A 12982-nucleotide genomic window follows, 5' to 3' on the forward strand; every position below is an offset into this window, starting at 1 on the left:
AAGCGTGCGGCTTGAATAAACCCACACAGAAGAAAAAGCAGCGAGACTGTTCAAGTTTTTTATTTTACTATTTGCTTCGTGGTGAGAGGAATAAGACATAATTCTCCCCAAACAGATGCTAACGCATTGTTTAACGTGAGGTTGTGTGCGGAACAATCAATCAAAACTACGTTAGTTGACCATTCAGAACACAGTATGCTGCCGAAAGGTGGGGTTTAAGGAAACTGAATCTTTTGAACAGCTTCGCGCGAACCGTTTGGGGATCTCTGAGAATTGAAGTAATTTTAAAATGATATTTTGACAAAATGACAATGTTTTTTAATCTTGAATGGATTTAAACCTAATGTACAGGACTTAAAAACAGTGATAGGAAGCTTAGAATTTTCATCTTACTGGCTCTTTAAGTTGAAGCCTATAGTAAATCGGGTATTGTCAAATTTCAAGACAGGGCCAGAAATTCTTCACCATCAGTTCTCTAAGCACTGACTCAAATATAAGGAGTCTGTGTGTGTTAATCCGGTACATCCTGACCTAAAACACAACAGTTTGCGTCTCACTGCGCCCAGGTCAAGTAGCAGACAAATAACAATGGCAAACACCAGTGCAGTTTAAATGTAAAACCAGTAACAGCTCTGAATCTGCCTTTCATTTCCATCATAACCCCCTCTGTGCCCATTATTTTAATTGAGCACAGAGACCTTGATACATAATTTCTTTGAAAAATTCCAATTATTTTGCCAACAGCTAATACTAAATAGTCGGCCAGCATCATATCGCTCAATGTTCAGAACGCAACTACAAACAGATCAATATTCTGTCCTGTGCACAAAAACAAAGCTAAGAGATAAAGAGGAAAAATCTTTAACAATGCGCACCAGCCAAGAAAAGAAAGCGATAGCTTTTCATTGTTTGTTGTTGTGTCTTTCTTTCTTTTTTCAGGGGAACTACATCAGTCATAAAAGGATCATTAAAAAACAAACACGAAAACATCTCATCGATTAGGCCTCCGCAAATGGCTGCTTTGTTGGAAACATCAGCTTGTGGTGGGTCACAGGTGAGCGATGCCTGTATTGTACAGCCATTATAACAAAGCTGATATTTAAAAAGAAAAAAAAAGAAAGAGAAAAAAGATCAATAATGAGTGTGCTTCAGATGGATAGTATCAGAGCGGCAGGACAGTCATAATGAGAGAGTGGCTGCTAGAAAATAACACAGCAGGCAACAAACTCTGAAAAAATGATACTAAAAAGGCTCAAAAGGGAGAAATTGATGGAGTTTCCTATGTCTTTTGATAAATCTCACATAATCCAGCTATGCAAGCACTCAATTTCATTATACACAGGTAAAAGTACCAACTGTATGATGCTAATCTTTTCACAAAGTTCAGCCATTTAATCCATATTTTATTATAGCTGGTGCGATCACTTAGTAAGAACATCAAAACCAAGACAAAAGTTTCACCTTTCCTGAAATGTTAAACTAAGTATTGGATGTAAATGTAGAAATGTTTTTGTTTATTAACTTCTGGTTTGGTTAAAACAATTCATGTACAATTCCAGATACAGATGCGAGAAAAGTTGTGAATACTTTATATTCTTTAAATCTGGAATTTTGTAGGAATGGTTCAGAAACAGTTATTTCTATAATGGTGCAGATGCAAACATACATTAGAGCCCTGCATGGGACTGTTCTGACCATTATTGTCTGTTCCCACAATGTGTGTGTTCCACTCCAGCCTGCTCACACAATTTGTGTGTCCACCTGTTCCTACAAACATTCTAATATATAATTTTCAGGCATCAGGTAGCTGTTATCAATATACAGGGTATTGAAATAGCTCTCGCTATTCACTGTAACTTTCGATTCTGTGATCACACGTGCTCTGTTTGAACCGCATCTTAAAATGTATTTGTCAATGAGGTCAGGATCTGTTAAGCAGTAAATCCTCCACCATGGTTTTGTCAGTCACCAACTCGACCAATGATCAGTGAAATCTGACTCCTGTAGCTTGTTGTAGAAAACCTTTGAGCTGTGTTTATGGATCAAAGGTCATAACATTGAATTTAAATGTGTACAGGTATGGGAATTATCTATTTTGAGTTTTGATATTTGAGATATGGTAATTGAGCTACTTTGGGCTGTTTTTAACTGGTATGGGTTAATTTCATCAGGCAGCCCTTCCAACCCTGTCAGTATGAAGCAGAGCAGACTGTAGTGAACAACAGTGGGGTGGTGCCACAGTGGGCAAGTAATGTCATCGGTGTACGACCAAACCATGTAACACTGACAACCGCAGCATGTCTAGTTTTTATGCAACTCGATGCATTTAGGGATGAAGACATAATCAAGACGATCACCTAAGTTTCAAACCGAGCATCAGAATGAGGATGAAAGCTGATTTAAGTGACTTTGACCATCACAATGGTTGTTGGTGCCATGCAAGCACTGTATTTCAGAAGCTGCTGATCTGCTGGGATTTTCACACACAACCATCTCTAGAGTTTACAGAGAATAATCTGAAAAAGAAAGAATATCAAGTGAGAGGCAGCTCTGGGAGTGAAATGCCTTGTTGATATCAAAGAGAATGACCAGACTGGTTCAAGCTGATAGAAGGGCAACAGTAGCGCCAAGAACCACTCGTTACAACCAAAGTATGCAGAAAAACACACAAAAAACATTGTAGCAGACAGACTACACAAGCAGAAGACCACATTGGGTGCTCAAACAAGTTTCTTAAACATGGCAATGAGTTTACTCAAACTGTCTATGTAGTCACACAATCCAACAGAACACTTTTAGGGAGAAACACATCATGGATGTTCAGCTAACAAATCTGTGTGAAGCAATCGTTGTCAATACGGACCAAAATCTCAGAGGAATTTTTCTAGCACTTTGGTCAATCTATGCCACGAAGAATTAAGGCAGTTCTGAAGGCATTCAGAATGTTTTAACTAATAGACATCTCTCACTTGTGTTTTAAAAAGTAAATAAATATCCATACAACACATTGCTTTACTTTGTAGGTCACTAGGAACTCACTGGTGCCTAACTATGTTTCAGGACCCGAAGTAGAAAAGCCTCATAATATTATACACCCTCCAGCATAGTTTAACTTTAGAATGAGGTTTTGGAGGAAATACAACCACTTGTTTTTTTTACAACCAACACATTTTATATTCTTTGTATTTTGTTTAAGGACTCTTCAGCACATTCTTGAACTTATTATTAAAGGACGCCCTCTCCTAGGGAATGTAGAAATTGTGCAGATTTGTGTCCATCCTTACATAATTCTTCATAGACTTAAAACTATCTCTGAAATTCCCTTTGCACTTGAATACAGTGCAGTTGTGAAGAGGAGATCAATAAAAGTTTTTAAAATGACATTATAGGTCAATCCAACACTGGAACAGCAATTACCTTCTTTTCAGAACTCACTGATCTTTGAGGTTTGCATATTATCAGCAGTGTTGGGAAGGTTACTTTGGAAATTTTATAGGTTACAGATTACAAATTAACTTATTTAAAATGTAATAAGTATGTAACTATTTCAAATAATTAATGTAACTGATTTCATTTGATTACTTTTCAAAATTTCTTACAAATGTTAAACATTTTAAAACATTTTAAGCAGGCAGGATTTACTTTATATTACTCAACACTCATTGATTATTTGAATTAAGATAATAATTTATTTGTAAAGCACATCCACCACAAAATCAACTCTTTTTACTTTGAGATCGTTCTGAGGTTAAATACAGATTTAAAACCATAAGAAATAGTTTAATAGTTATGATACTGTTTTTGAAATCAAATCTTTGCATAGCTATGACATGAAACACAGGCAATCGAAAAAAAAAACCCAAATAAGAATTAAAAAAGTTATCATATAAACCTGTCCTATTTTGTGTCCTAAAGGGACTTAACTAATTCATCACAGTACACACAAATGGGATTGAAATGTCCCTCATATTAGACAGATGTTTTTTAATAGAAAAAGAATGAAATAAAATACATTTATAATTAACATATCATTTGGCTAGGGGATAAAATGCTGTCAAGGTAGGCTGCACGCTAGTCTATACGATATTATGCAAGCAAAAATGCTACTTTCATTAGAAGTAAATTTTCCTCAATAACTATTATGCAAATGACGTTATTTGAAATAAATAAATGTTTATTTAATCATAATCTGTAGTTGAAATTTTGAGCATCTCTGAACTCATAATCTGGAGGCATTTGTGTAAATAAATGATTGTTCACAGTATGACCTCGAATGAAACTTAAAATAATTAAGTAAAGCATAAATTGTCTTAAGAAAGTCCAGGTAAGAAGCTTAAATCTCTTTTAAGGATACAAGATTAAAGTTTAAAACAACATCTAACAGTCAATTTATGGTAATATTTTAATCTGATAAGAGATTTTCTTTTCTTTTTCTTTCTTGTTTTTCCTGGCTTTATGCTAATATACAGTATATAATATATAATATAAGCAGTTTACCAGAAGGATTTGAAAGGTGTAGTGATCTCAAATCCTTTCCTCTCAACTTGTTTCACACACGCAGCCGTCAGGTCCACCACAGTAATGGCCAGCCCAGCATTAAAGTCCTGTGAAGAACCAGCATAAACATCAAAACACTCAGTGGTTTTTCATATCCACTTTTTAAAATTCCAAAATCAGGAACTGAAATGAGTAGAGTAAATGAAGCAGATCAGTTACTGCTATGTCAGTGGACCAAAACATTCACAGTCAAACATTGTGTGTGTCTGTTTAGAACATCATAGCTGGAGTAAATCAAGTGAATAAGGGAAAAAATATGCCAACTACAAAAATCTTACAAATGCAAGGAAACTATAGTGTTAGAAGGGTCAAAGGGGCACACAGGACAGACACTGAGCTTAATAGAGGGTGGATACCTGCTGATCCATAGATCAGAGTCTCAATAAATTAAGTTTATTCCACACAAGAACAATCAGGAAACACACAGCAACATTTATTTACAGACTTTACCATATACTTCAAGGGTAATGGCAATATGAAAACCTCTCAGAAGGGATGATTCTGAGAGGAAATTATAGAGTAAAGAAAAAAGGACGTGGCTACTGTACCGTCCCTTTCAAGACATTATTTATTAGGGATGTAATGGTACATGTATTCATATCGAAACATTTTTGGTAGGGGTCTTTCGGTTCAGTGTGCCTGTGTACTGAACAAATACAGCATTGTTTTAAACCATGAGTACACATTCATTGGAAACTTCCAGTTTTATATATTGTTTCTTTTGATAAGAAACTTATTTATTCCATTATTTTCATTCTTTTTTTCTTTACCTCAGTGCAAGTAATCAATTTTCACAGCTCATTAATTCACAAGAGAAATTAAGTCTAGAAAACAGCATTTTGCGAAATATTAGATTTTATAATAATTCGATTTTACTTACCTGTAAGTGATGCCTTAAATATTTAATATATGCTTAAATCTGTCATGAAACAAGTTATGAGAGCCACTGTGTAAATACGGAAGTTCTAAGCGGCCATGCATTATAATATTTTTTCTTGTTGTTTTCTCGTTATAACGACTTAATTTTCTCGTTATCTCGACATAACGAAGTTCGTTTTCTCGTTATAATGACTTCATTTTCTCGTTTTCTCGACACAACAAAGTTCGTTTTCTCGTTATAACGACTTAAATTTCTCTAAGAAGTTACAAAACTGCGCCAGCAGGTGGCACTATAGACCTGAATATAACTGATGGGGTGTTGTACACTATCCACTTTACTGTACGCGGACCTTCCTCGTGATCGCTATAATTTGTGCAGTCTTCATTACTGACATTTAATTAATTCATAAATGTTAAATGCTTGAATCAATATGAATATTTTGTGTATTAAGTTCCTGCTAGATGCATGAGTTTCACCAACGCGTTCTGTGTCATAAAATAACTGCTTATCAAAACCAAGGTTGACATCACTGTATTCTGTTTATCTACAGTAGGATGGGATTTAACGATGTAGGCTGATGTGCTTCTTTTCCTTATTACTAATCTTTATTGTTAACCATATTGATGAGAGATGTGGTGTATATGTAAAATCCATAGGCTAATTTAATTCAGTTTTGTTCTATAATGTAATCGTTTTTTTCTACACACACACACACACACACACACTACACGTACATATGGACGCTCTTTTCAAACAGAAGCTTGTAACACACATGATATCTGCTACATCATATAATGACTACTACAAATTACAAATTATATATAATTTTATTTCAAATAAAGGGAAAATGAAAAGTGAGTTTAATCCAAGCCGCTCTAATTTCGCGGTGTTGCCATTTAAACATGTTAATTACAAAAAACAAAATGTTCGTTGTACTGTCTCTGGAAAAATCAACAGTGATTGATCAGCCTTTATTTATATACAGTATTGTAGACATTATTACCTAGGCGAAGCTAAATTTGCTGAAATATAGGCTACAGTAAGAGCGCCTGCATGGCTGTCCATCAGATGCCTGTCAAAGTTGAGTTCGTTACTATAGCAACAGTAAAACTGTCATGTCGTTATAACGAGAAAACGAACTTCGTTATGTCGAGATAACGAGAAAAATAAGTCGTTATAACGAGAAAACGAACTTCGTTATGTCGAGATAACGAGAAAATTAAGTCGTTATAACGAGAAAACAAAAAGGAAAAAAATATATAATGCATGGCCGCTTAGAACTTCGGTAGTGTAAATGATTATATTTCAACAAAAAATAAGTTAATTTAAAAACTGCAGTGTTGATTATTATGTTTAAAAATAAATAGTAATTAAATAAAATTTTGGGCTCTGTTAATTGTAACCTTATAATAATTCCAAGAATAAACATATAAACATAATAAACATTAAATCCATGTGAAGAAAGAGCAAGTTTTTCAGTAAACCACTGTTTAATTAAAAAAGAAGCCATTTTATTTTCCCCCTGATGTACCAAAACCATACCATCAATGATGTTAAAACTGAGGTGTCTACTGAACGGTCATGTTTGTGTACCATTACACCCCTTATATAAGTATGTTGTGAAAGTGTAGGTAGCCATTAAAATGTTATGTTTCTTTAATCCTCTGCCTAGGGTGCCGGGGGATGACATTATCGGTTCACTTTGTTTTACCGTGGCCATAATAATTCGTAGGAATGTGATAATACGTCATGGCCATAAGATATTAATTTGTGGGAACATCATATTAACCAGTGAGAATTTCATATTATGCCGTGGCCACGAAATCATTTTGTTGAGGTAACAACATCCTTATGTCATGGCCTTGAGATGCTGTGTTAAGGGAATGACATCCATTTCTCGTGGCCATGACTTCTTATGTTGAAGGAACTACATATTTTTCTCGTGGCCATGTAAAAAAATCTGTGTGACCATAGCAACCCGGGATTATCAGAGATTTATACATTAATATTTAATTTTAAATTAATAAATTATTATATTATTTATTATAGAAAATATTTCATTATTAAATTATTATATGAACCATTTGCCATTGGTTACCAGACTGTATTACATGCTATAGTCAGCATTCTAATATAGTTTATCAAGAATAAATGTTACATAAAGTGCATAATATAAAATAGGCCTTTAAGAAAACATTTGTATTCATCCTAGAGTCTTGTAAGTCCATTACTGATCGTCTTTTCCCCGTAATATTTGTATATTATTATTATTATTAGACTATTATTATTGGTTATATTTTATATTCATTTATTCATTTATATTCATTTTTCCCATCATTTTGGTCTCCATTTTACTTAACGTTCTGAATACTTTTGTAAACAATAGTCTGCTGTAAATGCTCGACAAGCCAATAAAGCTTTGATTATGCTGACTGGAATTTTTGCTGCAATGCAGTTTAAACTGTACATATATTTCATTTTATTTCGGCTAATTAATAGACCATAATTATAAATATTATAGTGTTTAGTTGATGAATTAATCAATCACACTCAAACATTTCTAAATGAAAACACAACATGCTTGTTTATCATTTATCTGACAATTATGCCAATAAAGTTTTGTCCTAGAATAAGAAGAAAATAAATAAATAAATAATTGAGTCAGCTGCTTCCTCCCTGATTATCATCGGCACCCCGTCCTAAATCGCCGCCCTTCACCAGGCTCCCGACAGGAGTGGGTGCGTGAGAGAGGAGGGCCGCTGGATGAGCCAGGGCTGGCGGCGTGTGATGGGGCACACCTGATGGAAATGGAGCCTCATCACCGGATGCTAGAAGAAGCCACCGGACTCCGCCCCTTACCTGGACCCTTCCTCCATGAACACTGCCCGACCCACACGAACCCCACAGCACGACGAGCACACCAGATCCCCTGTTTGTTTTGGACACTCTCCCCCTTTGGCCACTTTTATCCCGTTTTACTATTTTCTGTTAATAAAAGCCTCTCCGAGGCCTGACGACAGACATAGTCCACTATGTCTGTCGTTTGCTCCTCCCACCACAATATATAGATATAGATAGATATAACTTACACAGTGAAGATTAATTCATTCACACAATGTATTTCTTATTTAATGTAGTTTTTGTCCTATTGCTTGTAATTAGTGACTTGTTCTTATTTCATCACTGACTGTTTATTTATCTCCAGTGAGCTTTGAGTTTCATTATTATTACTATGTTCTTGTACTAGTTTGATATCAACATTGGTGACAAAGCTTATGAAAATTCTATGGTATCAAAGATCTTAATATCATAAAAAACGTATTGAAAATAAACATATCAAGATATATATCGTTATCGTGATATAAAAATTTTAATATCGTGATTTTGGTCATATCGCCCACCCCTAGTAATAGTGTGAACTTTGATAATCTCATAGAATTAGAATAACTGTTAACAATTTATATTTATAGCTATAATTACAGTTATTATCATTAGCCTCAAGACTTGTCTTTTAAAAATAATTCACAATATTTCTGAAAAATGTCTTATGGATGGAAATAAATGAAAATCTGCGTGTATCATAAGTCCATTAACATCTATGAGTCAACCATCTCGGTTACATTAATTAAAATGAAAACTCCCTCAGAGAGACAAGTGTATAGGGTTCACATACCTAATCTAACAAGATAGAGTCAGGTGAGAAAAGGAGGTGAGATAATAGTTAGAGGTAAAGAGAGAGGGTGAGAAACTGAGACTCAGAAGTGCTCACAACCGCTGTGAGGTCATGACCAGCCCAAGACAAGGTCATTCGTTTCAGTTTCTATACTTGTTTTACATGAAAACTTATTGTTTCTTCAACATTTCTTACTTTTTCTTGAACGCAACATAAAAACAGCAACCAGTCTTTTATTTGAAAACCCTAAGGATCCGTTACAAGCAGAGTGGAATGTTTTGCACATTACAACAAAAGCAGCTGCCTCCCCATCAAACATTTTAAATAAAACAGAACGATATAAGTGACATCAACGCCCTTCGAAATCGTCGGCAGCGCTGCATAGGATTTGTTGGAAATCAGCACATAAGTGAATATATGTTAATGGAAACAACACAAAACATCAGTATTATAGCTCAGCTCACGGCACGCCTCCAGAAGCTCTGCTTCTTCCGGAAAGAATCGGAAAGCTGTATTTTTCTTTTATAAATATGATAAAACTAAAGACTTTTTGGATATATAAAGGAAGCAGTACTACTTTATAGGTACTCAAGATTCACATGAGATTAGGTGAAACTGTGTATGTTTTTCCCCTTTGAAAAAGAAAAAATTATTGACAGTTTGTTGGTCAATCCATTATGCGCGTATGTGCTTCAACTGTTGTTTGTCCCAGTACAGGGACAGAACAGGGGTTTTGAGATGTTTTTTTTTTTCTTTTGAACTAGTTTGAACTTGACATGGTATATTTAAAATTGCAACACATACAGCCTATACTCCATTACAATGTGTTAAGGCCTCAAGGCGGAAATTGTAGAATTGCCACTGACATCTTCTAATTTTCCTTTTAGACTTTAAACATTAGTTATCAGAGACTCTGTAATGTGACATTCCAGTGCCCATGTGCTTGATATTTTGGTGTTTTTCTTTGGAGTAAATAGTCTAAGTACAGAAATCAAAAATTAATGTAGCACTAAACTGTTGCGGTGTCACGTGACTTGGGCTTGCCTGTTAGGTTGACTTTCATTACCTTGGGAAAACTTCATGGCCTGACCTCAGAGAAGAGAAGGGCAGCACACTTCATCCTCTCCAAGATGGAAAGGAGGGAAAAAAGCATCATGGGCAGCTCGTTCATCTTGTTAAATTAAATACTCCACTTCACTGAACATGACCTGAGCTACCCACCACCACACCTTTTTCCTCTCTCTCCATCTCCTTCTCACCAGTTTTCTGCTCTTTTATGTTTTCTTCATCCCTCAACAGCCACTGCTTTCTACACCTCCTCGTTATCCCTCCATTCTTTTCTCTCTGCCCAGTTCCTCTTTCACTCACTCTTTCCCTCATTCCTTTTCTTTCCCCCATACTCTCTTTTCCTCCATTTCCTCCCATTTCTCTCACCACTTGTCGGAGTGATTGCCACAGACAGGATTTAATGCAAAAACAATACAATCAATTTCCATTATCACTGCTCTCTTTCTCTTTCCCTCACCCACATGTTAAATCGGCTGACGAAAAACAATTTCCTTGCAGAATGAAGACAAAGATGTTTGCTTGTGCTAATAAGGAAAATAATGAAAGACAAACAGAGATAATAAAGTGTGTGGGAGCGTGTATGCCGCCGATTCATACAGAATAACATTCTCAGCTTAATCTCATTTAAAACTGAGTCAAATTGGGCATAGATCACATACATATGCATGCAAAATGTCAGGGCTTGTGTGTGCATTGTAATAACTACACTCTCAGCATATGGGCTCAGTCCCAAAGAAAAGGAAGAAAAAAACAGACTCTTAAAAATGAAATGTTAAAGTTTAAGTTAGTTTAAGTTACTTGAGAAAACAGTGCCTAATTATCTGCACAAAGACAAAGGGGGAATAAGAAAAAAAATTAAGTAATTAAACAGAGTAATAAAGTTTAAGTAGATAAATAGTTTACATCAGGGATAGGTAACTCCGGTCCTGGAGGGCAACTATCCTGCAGAGTTTAGCTCCAACCCTAATTAAACACACCTGAACAAGGCAATCAGTGCTTTCGGGATTACTAGATAGATACAGGCAGGTGAGATTTTATGAGGGCTGAAGCTAAACTCTGCAGGATAGTGACCCTCCAGGGCACGACACAAGATCAAAGGATGGACAGACATAAAGATTGGTCTTAACACTGCCCACACCACAGAAATATCTTATAAGATATTCTGCTGAACTATCAAGACAATTGGGACTTTACCTAAGGACAGGGGAGAACTCAGCCCGAAGTCGGCCTAATTATCTTGTAATGTGTGCCCTGCTTTAGCACAGTGTAGTCTGAAGGTAGACAGGCAAACAGATAGATACATGTAGCTTGAAAGTAGACAGATAGGCACCCTAGACAGACAGATAGAGAGCAACAGACAGACAACAGATAAATAGACACACAGACTGGTCAAAGCCATGGCTTAGCAGAGTAAAGTCTGAAGTAGGGCTGCACGAATCATCGCATGTGATTGTCATGCGTGTCTCGTTAGTAAAGCCGGTTCTGTGATTAACGATAAATGTCCATCACCTGCTTTCAAATGGAGCAGCACTTAATAGACAGAGCCATAGTTCGCTGACAAGCTACCCAATATCACGTTCATAATCGCAGATGAATCGCATTTGATTATGAACGCGATATTGCGTAGTTTGTCAGCGAACTACGGCTCTGTCTATGACAATCGCATGCGATTACCGTATTTTTCGGACTATAAGTCGCACCTGAGTATAAGTCGCATCAGTCCAAAATTACGTCATGATGAGGAAAAAAACATATATAAGTCGCATTTATTTAGAACCAAGAACCAAGAGAAAACATTACCGTCTACAGCCGCGAGAGGGCGCTCTATGTTTCAGTGTAGACTACAGGAGCACTGAGCAGCATAGAGCGCCCTCTCTTGGCTGTACACGGTAATGTTTTCTCTTGGTTCATTTCTCTTGATTCATGTCTATGGATGTCATGTCAGGACCAGCCAAACTATGAAAAAAAGTGTGATTTATAGTCCTGAAAATATGGTAATCGTGCAGCCCTAGTCTGAAGGTAGACAGACAGACAGGCAGATTGATAGATGAAAGGACAGACAATTATATATACAAAAACTAAGGAAGAATAGGAAAAAAAATATTAATTTATAGAGTAATAAAGTAATCGAGTTTACAGAGAGATATAGGCATACATAGGTCATACAGACTAGTAGAAGCAATGGCTTAGCTATTGAAATAAGAGAGATACAGTAGAAACTGACAGATAAAGAGACATACAGACAGCCAAGAAATAGATAGACAGAACCTTCACATGGTTGTTGAGCTGTGGTACTTATTTTGAACTCATGCAGGCAGCAGGAGTATAAATCTAGACCAACATTTAACAGTGTCTAAAAGAAAAGAAAAAACTGATATAGATCTACCTGGTCTGTTTTACAGAGTATGAAGCTGGTTCTCATGAGGCTGAGGTAGACTCTTCCTTTGAGGCCACGCAGCTCGACATAGCCACTCTTGTTTGTGTTATTTTTGCGAGGCTGATGGGAAATGGAGGACTGGGAGCTCACAGCAGACTGGAGAACATCTAGCCAATCCTGACGCTCTCCTTAGAGGGAAGACAGAGGATGGAGAGGTAAGAAGAAGAAGCATGTGTGCCTGTGGAGGAAAGCTGCATTCTGTTTGATGTGTGTTAGCGAATGCGCAGGTACGAGTGTGCGAGTGTGGAGAGACGCTATGCCATGGGAATAAAAGGGAAAGAAAAAGTGTCTAATATATTATTGTTATACTTTATAAACTTTCAAATCTGCAAACAAAGCAGGTACGCAAAAGCCCCTGTGTCTCATT

General features: G+C 36.2%; 1 protein-coding gene across 2 annotated transcripts in view; it reads right to left on the bottom strand.

The window, feature by feature from the left end:
* LOC128016657 (arf-GAP with Rho-GAP domain, ANK repeat and PH domain-containing protein 2) overlaps positions 1–12982 on the bottom strand; it is an 83663-nt gene that overhangs the window by 43880 nt on the left and 26801 nt on the right. For both annotated transcript variants that reach the window (XM_052601334.1, XM_052601333.1), the window contains 2 exons: positions 12565–12743; positions 4498–4604 (listed from right to left, as the gene is read on the bottom strand). In XM_052601334.1, the coding sequence (XP_052457294.1) occupies positions 4498–4604; positions 12565–12743 (286 nt within the window). The remainder of the gene's footprint in view (positions 1–4497; positions 4605–12564; positions 12744–12982) is intronic.

Source organism: Carassius gibelio, chromosome A7, assembly GCF_023724105.1.
Source record: "Carassius gibelio isolate Cgi1373 ecotype wild population from Czech Republic chromosome A7, carGib1.2-hapl.c, whole genome shotgun sequence".
In the NCBI taxonomy this organism is placed as follows: Eukaryota; Metazoa; Chordata; class Actinopteri; order Cypriniformes; family Cyprinidae; genus Carassius; species Carassius gibelio.